Source organism: Notothenia coriiceps, unplaced genomic scaffold (assembly GCF_000735185.1).
Source record: "Notothenia coriiceps isolate Sejong01 unplaced genomic scaffold, NC01 NC01_scaffold00023367, whole genome shotgun sequence".
NCBI lineage: Eukaryota > Metazoa > Chordata > Actinopteri > Perciformes > Nototheniidae > Notothenia > Notothenia coriiceps.
In genome coordinates, this window is record NW_011356068.1 from 18,665 (window position 1) to 37,200 (window position 18,536).

The 18,536-nt window shown below is 37.6% G+C and overlaps 1 protein-coding gene across 1 annotated transcript; it reads right to left on the reverse strand.

The window, feature by feature from the left end:
• Positions 1-5,591: 5,591 nt before the first annotated feature.
• Positions 5,592-8,513, reverse strand: p2ry12 (purinergic receptor P2Y12). The gene is made up of 3 exons (XM_010781577.1): positions 8,400-8,513; positions 7,800-8,060; positions 5,592-7,093 (listed from the first exon to the last, which is right to left on the reverse strand). Exons 2-3 carry the CDS (start codon positions 8,049-8,051, stop codon positions 6,287-6,289), a joined length of 1,059 nt encoding a protein of 352 aa, XP_010779879.1. The 5' UTR covers positions 8,052-8,060; positions 8,400-8,513; the 3' UTR covers positions 5,592-6,286.
• Between the last annotated feature and the right edge of the window lie 10,023 nt (positions 8,514-18,536).

Here is an 18,536-nt window from a genome sequence, read left to right on the forward strand (position 1 = left end):
TCACAATCACTTCATGGATTTTAAGTCCAACCGGTTCTTTCAGTATCATACAAGAGCTGATCTCTGTCATATTGGTCACCAATTTACTAAAACATATATTTGGTAAAGCTGTGCATCCAAAAACTGTTACCCAAATTAAGCCTGATAACACTTTGCTGAAGATCAGATTCTGACTAAACAACTTGCTGTTAGGTGTCATGATCTTGAAGAAACGGTCCAGACTGATACAACCCAGAAAAGCGACACAGACGTACAGTGCACTGTAGAAAACAGAACTGAGATAACATGAGAGAATGTATAATGTTTTCGGCACATCCCGCAAGTCTCGTGCAGCTTTGATTGGCATGATTAAGGTCATAATAATGTCAGCAGCCACCAGATTCTTCAGATACACCACAAAGTTAGAGGTGGACTTGAGGTGCAGAGACACCCAGGCTGCCACGCCATTCAGCAACAAAGCTAAGGGGAACATCAAAAAGTAAAGCGCTGTGACCACATGTTGGTTGTTAGGAAAGCTTTCACACTCCGACACATTGTGAGTTTTTTGATTCCATGTCATCTCTGCACCTGAGGAGAATGGAAAAGTTTAAAATACATTTTAGTAGCGGGTATTTAATATTGTCTTCATGTAGGCTATGCATCATGCATTTTAAACACACTGTCCATCTGAATAAGTGCAAAAATAATTTAAACCATTGACAATTTTTGTAATTTAATTAGTGTCACAGAGAAATCATTTAACAGCAAATCATTTATCTGAGTTAGCTTGTTATTCTGTTTTCTCCACTCACTCTGCTGCTTACTGTCAAAGGGAGGATCCACTATCCGGCACTTATCCAAGTCAGAGCTGCAGGCTAAGCAAAGAAAAGGGTGGTGTTTAGTACATGGTTGTGTAAATACATTTGTTTTTAACCAATCCTTTTATCACAAACTTTTTTAATTTTGAATGTATTTAACTTATACAGTATATACCTTTTCCCTAATATTTTAACACTCACTTAAAAATCGAATAAAAAAAAAAAGTATAAATAACAGAGACATTCTGAAAACAAATTCTCAAGTAAGGCTTTAATGTTATTTTAGACTTTAAAATCAGGTTAAGAAGTAACAATAATATTTGTCACTTGTCCAAATACTATGATCTACTTGTATCATAGTATGTTATGATATGTACAAATATTTGTCTTAGATTCAGCTATCATTAATACTACATTTTGAAAAAATTATACAAATAACATATATTCTGATATTCAGTACTTACAGTTGAAGACTTGAGTCACTCTAGTCAAAGGAAAAGCTGCAAGATGGACCTGACACTGTAAACTGACATGGTAGGTGTTAAGGAACTTAAGGATTTCCCTAGAAAAAACATCAACGATTCAGCTGTGGTAAGACTGACAATGTATCAGGACTTATGCAAAAACAGGGAAAACTCCCTGGTCCTTAGACAAAAGCATACATCATATGGCAGACAGCCTGCAGAGGAAACACCAATGAGAGATTGGATGAATGGAAGGTTTTGATTCAGGCCACCCCTGCTCCCTTTGTTATGCACATGTACTTTAGGCATCACCATTTCTAAATGAAGCTATAAGCATTTAATATGTATACATCCTCATTTGCACAGCAAATGTTCCTGTCCTAAGCTCTGAGCATCATTTAGAAAGCAAAATACGCAACATTTGTTTCCACACTCACCATCATTGTGTTGTTTGTAAGCAGTAAAAGCAAGTCAACTTTATCTCTGAGAGATGTTGATGATTTGTTTATCCTCATGTGTTTTTTAATACTTGTTTTCTTGGATGTTTGTTCCTGCAAACATTATAGAGCTGATTCTGCAGGAAGTGGCATCATTTGACCAAATGTCTCACAAATAGTCCCATAGGAGACACAGGAGCTTGTTGTTAAACAAAGAAGATGCAATATCTTCCAAGAAGATGTATATAGGAGGCTGGGTTTCAATTTCATTTCAATCTAATTAATAAAAAATATGTGGTATGGGAAAGTAACCGCAATTATTATTGGACTCTAGAATACTGAGGTGACCAACAAAGTGGGTGCATTGGTATTACATTTTAACTTTCATTTCTCGGCACTTGATACTATAAAACAACAATCAACTTTGACACATATTATATTACTTAGAAAGCAATTTATTGAGACCACAAAAAACAGAATACCAGAAATTCCTGGCAATTGGGCAAAACTCTTTTGTGGGAAGCTATTAAAGTTGAATTAACAAGATTTAAAGAGAATATTTTGATGTAACCATTCATTTAAAGACTTGAAATAGGTCGGAACTTTGTAAGATGCCATTGATGTTCTTGCAGCAGAAAGAAATACACTGAGTTCATCTGAATCACACTGTTCATTTTAATTCTGTAACGCTTTGGTAATATATATTTACTGAAACAATTGGCTTATAGTAACACTATATCAAAGTGACCCTTTCACAAGAAAATAAACAAATTACATCTTTAAATAAACATGTATTGATATAGAGGTCCAACAATAACAACTGAATATGGGAACAGAAAAGTGGGTAGAAAGATTAAATATAGCCTACTTACATTTAAAAAAGAACGCACAACTCTGAGACTTGACATAATGTGTGTGTGTTAAAATGGTTGAACTCAGTACATGTACATTTAGAAAAAGAAAGAATACATTTGCCTAGCGCTTTTATTATAGGTTGTATCTTACTGCTTTCTTTCTACCATGTTTCTCTCTCTTAATAGACCTTTAGTCTTAACACATGCTAATCCCTATCCGGCCACTAGAGGGCAGTACAACATACCGATCAATGCTGAAAGACTGCAACAGCCTAATGTGTGACTAAAAACATCATATTTATCTCTAATTTATTTGTGACTAATCATTATTCTGTCGATTTGGAATCATCTGCATTTTTACCTGAATATAACCCTACACAGATTCCTCGAGCTTTCATCAGTTCAACCAGCTTCTCTCTGTACTCCCTGCACAGGCAGATGTACAGAAGAGGGTCCAGGCAGGAATTAGTAGCAGAGACCCACAGGAACAATTTATGGATAATCGTCACCCACATTTTAACACAGTCATCAATTTCTTCATCCATTGTTACCGGAACACGCAAAACGTGAAGAGGCACAAAACACACGAAAAACACAAGAAGGATCAGGAAGACTCTCAGCTTGGTCTTCGTCTTTCCGTGGCTGTTGTTGCTCCCAGAGTTTCTGAACGATTGCAGGACTTTCAGGGTGATGCAGATGTAGCAAAACACAATCACTATGCTGACAAGCCAAAAGAGACTCTCCATAGATAGAACCACAAATGTGTTGAGAGTCACTCCAGCCGGACTCTTTAGGGAATCACAGAAATCTCCTGTTGTATTAACAGGATTCTGGTCTGTTAGAATGATAGTTGGGACGGCTGTACCACCAAATATCACAACCCAAACCAAGGTGGACATGACAAAACTGAAGATCACATTTTGTCCCAGGAACTTGCCGCATGGTCTAACAATTTTGAAGAAGCGATCAAGGCTGATAAGACCCATTAAAGCAATACTTGTGTACAAACAGCAGTAGAAAATGACATTAGAGTAGCGGCAAGCAAAAGCCCTTAACTGAATTGATGCTCCAGGTTGCATACTAGCTGCCATTAGCGGGAGCGTCAGGGTCAGCAGCAGGTCAGCAGCTACCAGGTTTTTCAGATACACTATGAAAGTGGATGTGGACCGGAGGTGCAAAGACACCCATGCTGCTACCCCATTCAGCAATAGTGCAATAGGGAACATGAAGAAGTAAAGGTAGGAGACCGCCATATCTACTGTCACAAGGCTGATAGATGCACAACCAGAGGAGAAGTTTGCTGTGTTGTTGGACTCCATCATACCATCTGGAATCAAAGAAAAACTTAATCAAAATTAGTTTTAACTTTTTGACAACTGTGATCGGACATTAAAACTGAAAATTCTCAACAGGTTCTGTAAGCAAGACCTACATCCAGATATGTTGCTTTTGATTGAATACATTTGGAAGTGAAATGAGTAGCTTTTATCAATTGCTAGAAGGGTTTATTGGTATTGATTTAGTGGTGTGAGTAAGATATATAGGGGGTTCAAAGCAAATGTGTCGCTGAGGTGAAGACCAGAGCGCTGTGTTATGTTTCTCCCTGCTCATGATTTGTTTAAGACTTAGAAGAACTACTGTTTTAAATGTTTGGTTGAACCTGATTTGCATTTGTCATTATGGTTTAAAAGACAATTGCTACTATGAATTGATTTTGAATGCTTAACCAGTGCATTTGAATGCATCCTTGACACTGAACCTGACACTTACACTCTTTACACTGACTGACAGAAGTTGTTGGATCTGTTTTCAACATGCTAAGTAAAGGTGAAAAACAAAAACCTAAAAACATTTTATAGTTGTTTTATCACATGTGTATACAACACTGAAATGCCTTTTAGAGCCTGGTTAGCAAAGCCCTCCTTTAACAATAGACATGTGTTTACCTTGTAAAAGGTTTTGATTTAGGTTTTATCATTTAGAGTTTTACCTGGATTTACCTTTTCAGTATATTGACAGCATGGGATAGCTGCATTTTTCCAAACATCATTACAGAAATTTAAGAACATAGATACAAATGTGGTTAAGTTATATACATTATATATATATATATATATATATAATTTAGACCATAGTCCACACACAGTATTAATGCTTAAGACAATGTCACTTTGAGAGATTTTACTGGTCAAGGCTAACTTAAGTTGTTCAGAATGGATACAGTTAACTATATCATATTAAAGTGATCATTATTCCCAGGCTATTACATTTCTAAATCATGTAGGCTTTCTAAACAGTTAGAAAGTTTGACTTATATGGAATATTCCATCAATCAAAAGTTTGCCCTAAAAAAGTGAAACAATACATTCTATGAAGTGACTCACCAGTATTGGTTAGCTCCTTCACTCCACAGCCTGCTAGATTAACACCTTTACAAAACACATGTCACAATGTCATCCACTTCACCACACAGATGCAAATCTATGAGTTGCTGTGGTCGGGAAGTGAGTTGCTGATGGGTCAAAGAGGATTCAAATCAAATAGATTTTGGTAAGCCATGGGTTATCAGGCTTCACTGCTTGAACATCTGTCCCAAGTCGCTCTACTCCAATGTGCTGTAGCTTGTAATTATTCTTTTGCTTTGCTCGTTTCATATTATATTATATATTTACTTGATTGATAAACTTCACTATAGCAAATTCAAATGTTTATTGGTCAGTTTATGAAATCCAATACTTATTGGATTGGATTTCAGGATTGATCTTTTCTGCACAAACAACATATTTTAAGTGCGTGTGACAAGTGATGTGAAAGTCCTTACAGCTCGTTAAGTGTATTTTTTCTATGTAAACTATACTTTCCCAGAGGGAAGAAAATGTGCATGATATCACACAACAGGCACAGCAATAAACCACATTGCCACTACAGTATATCCATATTTCCCCTTTTTTATTTCTATATTCATTTCTTTAAAACCGCTAAGCTCCAATGGTTTGGCAAGTGGTTGTAACATGAGGCAATAACGGTCAAATAACGCAGTCATTTGGAAACCCCTGTATCCTTTTTATACTTGCTCAGATAAGGATGGTTCTTAGTAGCAAAACTGTACAGAATTACATCTATCTACTGTATACAGTATGATTGTCCTGAAGAATCACTGAATGCTTACACTAAACAGCAATACCTTCATGCAGCATGCAAAAATTAACAGATCAGATCATTTAAAGGACTTTAATTTACAGGTTGACTTTTTTATTATAGGAATATAGTATATTGTTTTCAAAATGAGCAAAAATGAAAACATAGAAGAGGAACTTCGTGTAGTTATAATGTGGAATACAGAACTGAAAGAAAACATACCAGCGTTGGTTTTTCATGTATGAATCAACGACTGCAGAAACATGTACTACAAAAATGTTTAAAGTATTTTTACAAATGTTTCAACTTTGGCAATATATGTGTACTTTCCACACACAATTACTTAAAAGTTCATTGCTTTTAATAACAATGATAAAACTGAAAGGGATAGTGTTATAATCATTTTGTGATGATCAGCATGTTGATTATGACATTTAACGAAATATATTTTACCTACTGTATTTCTCTAATGATCATAGAAACAAAACAATTGTTTCCAATACTTGAAAAGAAGACATCATCACAGTACACACAGATACTATAAACAAAAGTCTTTATCATGTCCGGTGGATTTTATGTACAGACAGAAGAGTCTCTCAGATAGTGCTCACTGTGTCCTCTGAGCCCCTCCCTGTGAGCCTGCTGCAGGTTCCAGGAGCCAGTTGCAGGGTCTTGAACAAGGTGGTCCTGAAAGACTTACAGAGGAAAAAGTAGATGAGAGGGTCCAAAACAGAGTTTAAGGAAGAGAGGAAGAGCGTACTTTCCTTCAGCTGAAAGAAGAAGAGTTTGAGTTTACAATCAAAGAGAACCCCTTGGGTCTGGCTCATAGTGTACGGCACGCGGGCGAAGTGAAAAGGCACAAAGCACACAAAGAACACTGCCAGAACCAGGAACACATTAGCACTCATTTTTCTTTTGGCCTGGTGGGGTTTCCGAGTTGAGGCCCCACTTGGTGCTCGACTTATTGTCCCTCCAGTGCTGCGGGAGTAAGACCTGTACAACTCTTTGGTGATTAAAGTGTAGGATATTATCACCGTCACCAGGTTGCCCCAGAAAATAACTTGACAGACATGATTGACCACCTGGTGCCAGTACAGCCCAGCCTCTGTCTTCAGGTCCCCACACTTAAAATATGGAGACTTTGGTGTTTCACATGTCAGGATCACATTGGGCAAACAGAGAACGAGCAGAAAGATCCAGATGGCTCCTGAAAGCAGCTTGCGACGAACCAATCGAGCTGCATTTGTTCCCCTGAAGGGCCTGAGGGTCTTTATGCAGCGATCGATGCTGATGAGGCCGAAGAAGAGGATGCTGATGTACATGGTAAGGTAGAAGAGCACTGAGGAGACCCGACACACAAATATGCGCAGCCCAGTGGAAGCCATGTTGGAATCTGATAATACCTGCAGGAACACAACATTAAATATAAAAAAGTAAGATCACCAAGCATTTAAATACAAGCCATACTGTGCATTATATTTGTTGATCAGTTAACAACTTCATTATAACCCTCACTTTATCAAGGACTTTTCTATTTGCTATTTAATAATATTGTTATTTTGCAATTTATTCTAGTCATTTTACAATGTATTATAACTCAATTATGCATCACAACAATGGTTGCCAAGTTGTAAAAAGTAGTTTCAGTTTGTTATCTGTCTTTCGTTGGACATTATCTTCATCTTTTTAGCTGAAGAGTATCTGGTGCACAATCAATTTATACAATACTTCCTTTGAATAAAATGACCAAGTGAAGACTTGATCGATTATTTATTAATGATTATTCATTTATAATTGTGGATACCTAATATTTTCTAACAGGATTTTAGAAACTGAAAATCACCTGACCCTTAAATAATACCACTTATAAGGTTGAAATGTGTGTTTATAAGCCTCTATCAACAAGTTATTACCATCTATAACTGCAGAATGTATGCCCAATCCAAAGTAAAGAAGTATTTATCAATGACTTGAATATGTCTGGCTGACCCACTTAATGATGAAAGATGAAAACTAATCTGGTTAAATTGCCAATAATAAAGTAATATGTTACAACTTAAATAAAGTTAAAGTGTGCCTCATAAATGAAGAGTACCAGTTAAAACAAACCTTGAAAGGGAATGTGAAGGTCATGATGACATCTGCAACAACAATATTCTTCAGGTATATGATGAAGTGAGACTTTGAGGGGATGCGAAAAAACACCCACACAGCCACGCCGTTGAGCACAAGCCCCAGCAGGAAGAGAAAGGAGTAAAGAACCGGAAAAAACACGGTCTTCAGAAGGTTGTCACGGGAACAAGTGCTGTTGTTGAAGCTGTGACTGCCAGGGAACGGGGGGGAAGTTGTATTTGTCTCCATGAGTGTTGCCTGAAAAATTGAACGCAACTTTTGGTTTCTCATTATGATTTCAAACAAACAAAGATACCAACAACATTTTGACTTTGGAGTTAAGTCTGATAATTTCTTAATTAATTTGTCATGATAAAGTGAAGGATTTACTGTATATTACCAAATGAACAGAAGTTGGACAACACAAACATTATAGAGCAATCTACAGTAAGATAACAATGTGCATATGTTAAATGTATGTTGAAAAATGTCTGAAAAAAAATAATATAAAAAGCATTTAACCATATACAATTCCTAAAAGCAGTTTTTAAAGAGGTTTTTTATTACATTTACAATATATCTGACTATGTGCCTGACCTGTTAGAGGTGTTGATGTGAGTCAGTGAAGTCCAATCAAAATTCAAATGCAGTTCTTTGGTCCCTCTCTCTTTGTGTCCTCAACAAATGTGGTGTGACACTGACCCTCTGTCCAGTGCGTGTTTGTGCAGGAAGACTTTCTCTTTTTTACTTCTCCATTTTCTTTCCTGTCACAAGGAAAGACTGCAGACCGTCTACATCTATTTCAACAGACACAAATACTTTAGTTAAGTTATGTGTATGATTAAACACAAGTGAAACACAAGCAGAACATATCTGATAAACACCAACCAGTTTAGTCTGTCTTGTTTTGGGTGTTATTTTGTAATTCTGTTCTCCCTGTCTCTTGTCTTCCTTCCTGTGTTTTTCCTCCTGTGTCTGATTGTCTAATTGTGTTCACCTGTTGCCCTCGTGTTTCTATCTCCCCTGCTCGCTGTTTCTTGTCCTGTGATTACCCCTCTCTGTATTTAGTCTTGTCTTTTCCTGTGTTCCCCTGTCAGTTCATTGTTTGTCTCTCCTGTCTCCCTCCATGTTGGTCACGGTCAGTTTTGTGTGTTTATGCTACCTTGTGCTATCTATGTTTTCGATTCATGCCATGTTTTTGTTTATCAGCTTTTAAATAAAGCTCGCTTTTGCTGCTAGACCTTTTACCTTTTTTGTAGTCTGCATTTGGGTCCTACCTTTTCCGCGATCTTAACAGTGATCTTAACAGTGATCTTAACAACAAGCTAATTATTTTACATTTGGTTACAATTATTGTGTAATCTCCATTGCTTCTGCATTACTTAATAGAGTGGCTTAGTACACTTTTATGCATCCTTATATTTATATACATCAGGTACTTGAAATAACAGCATGAGTTAAATAATGAGTCCGTCAATGTTTGTTTTTACAGTATATGATTATTGCATTACACATTAACAGATTTCAGAGAATTAAAAACAGGAAATAGTAAGGGTCATGCAATATAAAAAGGATTTGTAACACCATGAGTCATTGAAGAACATCCTTGTTGTGTTCCTCTGCTAGGTGAACGTTTACTGCAGCCTATCCCAGCATGCACTAGGATAAAGCAATACTAATTGTTGCTAACTTTCAAGTGACTAAAGCGCAAATAAGACTATTACAAAAATACAATGCAATTCCTTTTAAACAAAAAACAGATTGGGAGCATATGGCAGTAAAACCCTTCTGTTTCAAAGTGGAAAAAATATAAAACAGTTTTTGGCTTAAATGCTACCAAAACATTCAATTTTCATTTTTCAAATATTCCTCTAATTTCTAATGTTTGTGAAGGTTTTTCACTGTGTGGTCTCTAAAACATGTTCATGTTGTGAAACAGACATTTGTTCCCATTTTTCGTGGTTTCACCCTTAGATCTAGAAAACATGAGGACACTTCCCCAAATTGTTATTAGTTATAACCCATTGCAAACATAGTCCTGTCCTGAAAAATATGGATTGTACCCAGAAGTTATGTTCAGTGTCTGATGTAAGAGCATAGTTTTCTCTATAATCTTGTTTGTAAAGATACAAACGTGCTGTTGTCACATCAACCATCACTCTGGGTGTAATATTGCATGTCACATGACCCTAAAGGCCTCCTGCCCTTCTTTCTATTGAGTGCGAGAGGAGTTAACACAGCAATGCCTCATTTACTGCGTCAAGGGCAAGATTGGCAAAGTCAGCAGAACTCACTTCCCAAATAAATTCTTATCTGAAAGTCTCTGCACATGCACATGCTCTTTCTGTCTAGGCTGTAGCCTTTCACACCATCTAAATTTAGTCATATACATGATCCTTCATATTTACATGCAGTCATGTTTCGCACAGCTATGATCTTTACACATCTGGGTCTGATCAGTAGGCTACTGCATCAATGCGCTCTCCTTGAGGACCTGACAGCACTGCTGCTTTTCAGTTTAAGACTATATGCATGTATTTTAGGTAATCTCTCTATTGTTCCACTTTTCTTCTTTCTATTGCTTCTATTCCTTGTCGAATGCCGATGGCTTCACCTCAGGTCTGATATGAGTTGGTCAAGCAATCAATCCATTTTCTATGTTTGATAAGCATGCTCTAATATCATTTTTATCCAGGAAAGGGAACACTGTGTAACCCTACTTCTTGTAATAAAGTTGTAAATTTACATTAATCATTTGCAAAAAAGACACAATCAAATTGTGTGTGAAGGCACAGTTGCAGACACACACATGCAGACATAAGCTGCAATATAAAGTATGCACACGTACAAAAACACACATCCTTTTCAGCTCTGTTCCAGACAGACAGGAAGAAAGGAGGGAAGGAAATAGAGAGAACGTAACACAAGACTTGACTGGATTTCTATTTAAACCCATCTGAGCCCTGTCAACACACACACACACACACACACACACACACACACACACACACACACACACACACACACACACACACACACACACACACACACACACACACACACACACACACACCCCTTGACCTGCCAATCTCAGACCACATGCCTGCTTAAAGGCAGCTACTGTGGCGATGATGTAGCTGACGAGTGAAGGAGGAAAAAACTTCATTTCCTCTTTGCATGTGGGGTATTAGCTTTAGTGGGCCTGCTTTGTGCAAAAATAACCCTGTCTTTACATGGCCTTTGGAGAGTATTTTTTCACAACAGTGAATATGAAGTTATGGAAAAGGTTATGGAAAGAAACTCTGGTGTTTGAAGTCAAACATCAAGCTAAAAACAGACACAGAGCTGTAACAGCTGTGGTCTAAAAAACAAGTTTGATGCGGGTGAACTGTGACCCCTGACCCTTACAAACAGTCCACACTTGATTAAGTTGTCACTGTGACAGGTAGGAAGATGTAAGACTAGGAACTTATTACCTCATAGCGCGAAAAACGTAACCAGGGTGGTCCTTGCTTGTGGTTTGTTTGTGGCTGTCTTTGTCTTTACTATGTGTGAATGTTTACGTGTGTACATTTAATTAGCAGGCTTTCAAATTAGCTTCCACTCGGATAGTTGAAATGTGTGGGCCACACTTTGTTTTGACAGTGTAAGGTTTCCTTGGCTACTGCTGCTAGTGTGCTGTTCAGTGTAGGTTCCAGCGAGTCTGCCTCCCATATGGTAGTCCACATGGACAAATCCATAGCAGCTCATACAGTGTGGAGGGGAAGGGGAATATAACCAAAAAGAAGTGTGAGCCCAAGTGATTCTAGCGTTTATTGAGGCTGAAACCACATTTACTGTCATGTACCATGAGAGTGTAAAGAATTATTCATAGCCGATGATAATAGTGTATTGAAATGGTCGGTTTATCCTACAATGGCTCCTAGTTTCACTTCTTTAGGGGCGTTGTGAGGGCTTTACATCGGTAACTGCTGACTGAAGTACATTCCTTCACTTCTCATGAGCCCCATGTGTCCAGTATGGGTGTGTTGACCGTCTGTGTCAAAACTGCAGACACCTACACACACCCAAACACACACACACACACACACACACACACACACACACACACACACACACACACACACACACACACACACACACACACACACACACACACACACACACACACACACACACACACACACACACACACACACACACACACACACACACACACACACACACACACACACGGCGTCTGAGCTTTAGTTTCTACCGGTGAATGATGTAGTTGATTCCATCTTGAGCCTCATTTTTATTGCTCACATCGATGTTTTCCTAGCAACTGCTTTTATTTGGGTAGTGCTACAAATCACTGCTCATCTCTTCGGTCTGGCATATCCATCAGTGATCAGTGAATGACCTACTAAACTCAACCTGGCCTCTTTTCACAAATATATCCCTCCAGTTCGACACAAAATGTAGTTGTAATTTTAAACTGCATATATGTTTGGTGCAAGTTCTTGTAATTTTGCAAATATTAAGTTGGAATAATAACAATTGATCAAATCACTCAAGGGTCTCATACAGTGACAAACACACCCAATCGCCTAATTTCACATTCCTCAAGAATGTGTAAGGGTTTTCCTCTTTATAGCTTTGGTTTTATAGCTCACAACTTTAATCTCACTGATCTCATCTCTACTTTACATGTCAATGCGACAATTGTCATAGGAATTTGTGTGAATGCTCAAAACTGTTTTGCAATGGAAAACTAGCTCAAAGCACTACCACCCTGTGGTGAGGCAGTGGATGGTCACCTTGGTAATGAGGAAAAGCAGGAACCGCTTTTTTTGAGGGCCTCTGGCACCTGTCAGCAGTGGCATTCCTCTTTTAGATTCTCAACCTGGGTGCTGATGTTTGGCCGGAGAAAGCAGGATTCAGAGCTGTGGCATGAACATTTTGAAAAAAAGGGATAACGGCTCCCTTTGAGGGGCTGGCCGGTCTAAGATACCTGGCATATTTGACAGGTTGTCTCTGTTTGCTCAGCAGATACCTGTGTGCACACAGAGGGGCAGCCGATAGACCAAAGGACAAGGGCAAATGTGTCAGCTTCAGCTGTTAATACATGTGTGAAAGTTCAACGTCATGAAAAACTAGAAGAGAGGAAAATACTGTGAATGCAATTTCTGAGCCCATAAGCGATTGATTGGAAAAAGAAGCCTCTGGGGAAGAGGGGCTTGATTTGGGGGGTTCAAGGGATATGTAGATCAAATGGAATTGATGAAAAAAAAAAAAAATGGAAACTGACTTTCTTTATGAGCTAACGTGTGTCTATACCCTGCCTTAATTCTGAAGAGCCATAACTAAAACCCTGTAAGGTATTTTGCCGGAACCAAAGTATTTGTTTGTGAAACTAAGACATTCCAATTGTTTTCTTGAAACTAAATATTAAAACAATATGTCAGAAAAGTAGGTGATAGAAAACTGCTTAAGGGAATATCTACAGCAACTTCTATGATTCAAGAAGCAAACGTGACTTTAGTAACAACCGGTGAGCTATAATGAGGGTCTGTTTTTCCTATTATATCATCGCATCATCTGAGGTTGGTGGGTGCCATTAAGACATTCATGTAGAGTAGGAAAACCACAGCAGGAGGTTTAAATGATGTCATGTAAATTGACTTCACTGTGGCACTTGATGTGGACATGTTTTGAAACCCTCACATTTAAACCCTAAATAATTTAGAAACAGTTTAATTATTAAAGCTTTTGATGCCATCTCTTGGTTCTCATTGGGACAACAGGATATGAGACTTTTTTTTTATTTGTGTTCTATTTTTATAAATGTTCAATGTGTGAATACATGACAATAGGTAAAATATATTGTCATTTAAAAGGTTAAGAGATAATTACATCACAGCTAACACATTTCTACAAAATTGTCTGTATGGGAAACACATCCTCGAGTATCTGAGAAAGCTTTTTCACAGTGCTGTCCAAGTCTAAGACTCTTGCTCCTGTCTCGTTGTTTTATTTATAGGTGTTTAGTGTTTCCTCAGCGGTGTTACAGCTCCTCCAGATTGCATCTAAATTACACATTGACTTTACTGCAGAGTGGTAAATTAAACTTTATTTCCAGAAGCACAGAGGAAATGCTGACCCCATATGTGTCTGAGTGAAGGAATGTAATTTGCAAATTCCTGACTTTCTTTTCACAACAGACCTCCAACTTTGTGTTCTTGTCCTGGTAACATTTCAAAAAAGTACGAGAAACTATCAAACAGTAGAAATACAGAAGACTTCATTTGCACAGCTGGGGGAAGAGAGAAGTGTACGACATTGTTCCCTCATTTCAGTAAAGATGTGCAAGCTTCAATAAAAAAAAGACTCATCCCACTTAGCTTTACTAATTTATCAGTGAACTTTGTATCGTGGAAAAGCTAAACCTGTCAGACTGAAACTTCAGCCTCTGCTGTAAAGTAGCAGTGCCACAGTGTTGATGCAGCCTAATTGGGTGAGCTGGCTTGTTTAAAAGCTTCCCCCCCCCCCTTTGAGACTCAGTCATTTAAAATAGCTTTGATGTTTTTAGTTTGGTGTTTGCGTGACTGAAGTGAGGAAGGTTAGGTATACAGCAGTGTCCTCCAGCAGTCCACCTGGTTACTCTCTGGGGTCTAAAGGACCACATCTGCACCCGATCACTTCTCACAACCCCCACTGATGTACTTCCACTGCCCTCAGGACAGAAACTGAGGGATGTGGTCCCATTAAAAAGTGTATCCCATGCTTTAGGATAAACATACAAAACCTGGGTGCCTTTCTTTTTATTTTATTTATTAGGCCCTTCTTAGATTTAATGGTTGCAGTATCCACTTACTGTTAGCTTTGGACAATTTATGGTTACAATTGGTTTGATTTATGATCACGCCTTTGTCCTTATACCTGGCTCCTTAAGGCTCACTTTTGACACTAACAGGGAATATGTGTAGAAGACAAAAACCTTGAGGGCTCTCATTCAAGTTGAAAAATTACACCTGAAACTTTCCTTTACCTTTCTTATATGTTTTATATGTTTTATGTTTTATATATTTTCTATACGTGTTATGCTATTGGTAAAACAGCGTCTTCTCTGGGGAAGAAAGGGTTTGAGAAACTTGGAACCAATATCACAGCATGACACATCCTACCTGGGAGAGAGGTGCAAAGATGAATCTTTCTTACTTGTGGTCAGAAGGTGGGTGTGTGGATTCTGAAAAGCTGGTGTGAAATTCCAACAACACCAGAGGTACTTAAGGAGATGCCGATATACTGTACAAGCAAATGTGTGTGTGCATCAGCAAGACCCGGGGTGTAACGGAAAACCCACTTAGGTTATTTGAAAATAGCTTCCCAGACATAAGCTTGGATTGCAGCAAAAATGAAGTAAGTGCTTCACTTCATTTTCTGGAGGATTTTACTAGTTGCCAAGTTTGCAGCATCAAAAATAATAAGACAGACTCGCTGAGCTTACAGAGAGGTACTGTCTCAGACTGCTGAGCTCCCAGGCATCCTCCCTTGAGATCTCAGTTTCCATGTTCAACTTTAAGTATGGAATTCCTACCACAGAGAGAAATACATCTCACCCTTCTCTTGTTTTTCTCGTCTACCGACTTTATCGTCACTTTTCTCACATAACTCTAAATCTTCCTCAGTTTGTCATAATTAATTCAGGCATTACTCTAAACCAGATATATGAAAACATACATTGCACATTCAATTTAAGTAGAATTCCTACATTTCAATATCACTATCAATCTTGACGGTTAAGTATCATATTGAGAACTAATTCAATTCCAACTGAGAAATAGGGGCCTTGAATGAGTAACATGTATAAGATAAAATAAATATAAATAGATATATAAAAATCACAAAAGAAATTGAGAATATATTTGACTAGAATCACTGACTTGAGTGACTATACAGATGTGGCCTCACATTGGTTCCTGGAGTGGAGATGGACAGCTTTGCTGTTGGATGGAAACATGGAGAGTACTCAGGCAGGAATTGCTGGTTGAACAAAGCATCTATTGTTAATTTTTCCCTGCAGTTTGACAAATAGTAGAAACGTTTTGGAGGTAAAGGTAAAGGTGGTCTAAAGTTGGCAAAATATAGGTAATTACATGTGAAAATCAACGAGCTGCCTCCAGGAAATATTGCTCAATTTGATCTCTGTCCCTTGGAGAGTGAACTGTGAGGTAATGAGGACAATATTTGCAGCAAGAAGGCATTTGATCATGTGCACATTTTGTCTGTTTTTCCACAATCTTTGAGGTGGCCAAGGAGTGGCCACAGTTTTAACTACCTCATGGTGTAAAAACAGGTTTTGTTTATTCATCTTGTGAAAGGGCCGTGGTAGTACAGCTCTTAATATTACCATGTCTCACTTTAACAGCTGCGACCAGACCAGAAATTAGGTTCAGGAGAACAGCTTATTTGACCTGGTAAAGGGGACCTTCATACAAAAAAAACACCATTCCTTTCAGCATCCTCTTATAAAACCATATTTTAAATAATATGTGTTGAACTGTAACTCTTTTACTTTAAAGACCCAAGGGGACAGGAGCAAATGGGAGAAACGTACAAATCCTCATAAATATCCAAGTTAGTGGACATTATCCAAACATGAACTGCAAAACCAGAACTGAACAAATAAACTCACCATCCACAAAGGATGAATGATGTGAAGAATTAACTGTCTTTCAGATTGAAGAGCCATAAATAATATAGTGGTAATTAAACATTAGTGTTATTTGTGTGTGGTTGCCACACATCTCCATTATAAAATCAGTGTTCTCTTAAATCATGGAGCAAGTAAGTCTACATTCCTAAGTTTGTGAAAGAAAATTCATTTTCTCCCCATGTCTGTGTCGGCCATATCACACTACTGTAGACTGGCTCGAAACTTTGGAGAAAATCTCAAAAATAGATTTATTGGAAAATATACACCTTAGGACTGACGACTGCCCTTCACCTTTTAATGACAATGTAGCTGTTAGGTATATGGAGCCACTTTGAACTAATTACTTCCTGTTTGATGATTAAAACTGTGCTTTATACTCCGGCATCGTAAAAAGACTGTAACAAACCCTTGTCAGAAACATGTGCAATATGGCACGAACCAAATATAAAAAGATTGTTTATAGAATTGAATTTAATATTTATATAAATCTCGACAACATTCAGTACAATTAATAGATTTAAAAGCTTAGATTAGATTTTATATTTGAACCGATGATTTTTTTATGGGACACAGAATTGATTAATTATCTTGTTTGTTTGTTTTGTTTTCTCTCTTGTTTTCTTGATTTATGAGGCTTTGCAAAAAGGAAGTTATTGCATCATTTAAATGAGCATTATTACAGGAGATTACCAATTGGGGCAATTTACTGAGAAATGGGTTCCAGTTGTTTCCTTTAAGGCATAGGAGTGCATTTGTCGCATGTAATGCCTTTAAAAAGGACTTTAGTAGTTAGATCATTGCTATATAGTAAAGCATCTCACTCTCACCAAATGTCATTGTTTTAGTTGTTGTGCTGCATGTAATGTATTTCTATCTTTTCTCAAAATATGAGTTTCAAAAAAGGAGTACATCCCTTTTCCCCCTTTCTGTCTCAAACATTTCCATTATTTCTCTTTTTAATTTGTTGGAGGGTAGTAAAATCAACACTTAGTCATAAAAATTAAAAGACTCCCCTGTAGGTCTTGCAGATTGAAGAGCTGGGTGAATAACTATTTTAACAGCTGGGGAGTTAGAAGTGTTTGTGTCTGGAAGGTTTCTACTGCTACCAGAGCCATGACCTTCTTCTTGTAGGGTGAAGTACAACTGGATTATCCTAATGACCTTCATTACAACTGCAATGTTAATGGCATACAAGCACTAAGAGCCAGTTATGTGAACTTTTAACAGTGATGTTTCATATGATGCATGCTTTATTGAAAACAATGTTGGTTTATCAAATAATTAAATAAAACATAAAAAAGACATGAACCATGTTTTCTTTAGAATTTTATTTTGTCTCTCATACTGTTAAAGTAGATACTACAAATAGGTACATATACTGTATTATTACAAATGAGCATAATGTATAACATTACTGTATATTCTTGTGTACAACACAATACATTGATAGGAAAGTGTGTTTTTGACCAATACACTGCACTGTGAATAAACATAATACATCTGTCTTAAACCTGTCATCAAAAAGTATAATACAGAAATCAGGTGTTATAAAGGTCCATGCAGATACTATGTATCCAGTGTAAAACAAGCCTCCTGTTCAACAAATCTGTTTACTTCCACTGTAACATCTGAATAGCTCTCGAAAGATGCTTTACCATATACAGTACTCTGCCTGTCTTTTTCATTTGATGCTAAACAACAAATCATGTGTCGTGACAACAATGACATCTGGCCAATATCTGAAGGGAATAAAAAGCCTCTTGGGATAATTATTTCTTTCCATCAATCTCTTACACACTTTTTTCTCTCTCCCTGTATGTATTGTAATAGTATCCCCATGCGCAGCCAGCAATGCCTGGTCAGAGAAGTCACTTTAAGGTCGACTCATTCACTGCCTGTTTTGCTCCCATGAGAACCACCCCAAATGAGAACCACCTATGGTTTTCCAGATCCAAAGTTAAAACAACAACTTCCCTGGCTTTTCACAAAAAGCACGTTTTTTTTCCTATAAAATCTCTGCTTAGTTTCTGTTC

What these genes read in the sequence shown, in the direction of transcription:
- p2ry12 (XM_010781577.1), bottom strand. Translation starts at nt 8,051, where the DNA reads ATGGAGACAAATACAACTTCCCCCCCGTTCCCTGGCAGTCACAGCTTC. An exon ending in CCTTCACATTCCCTTTCAAG is followed by an intron (nt 7,094 to 7,799) that starts GTTTGTTTTAAC and finishes GTGTTCCTGCAG; the next exon opens with GTATTATCAGATTCCAACAT.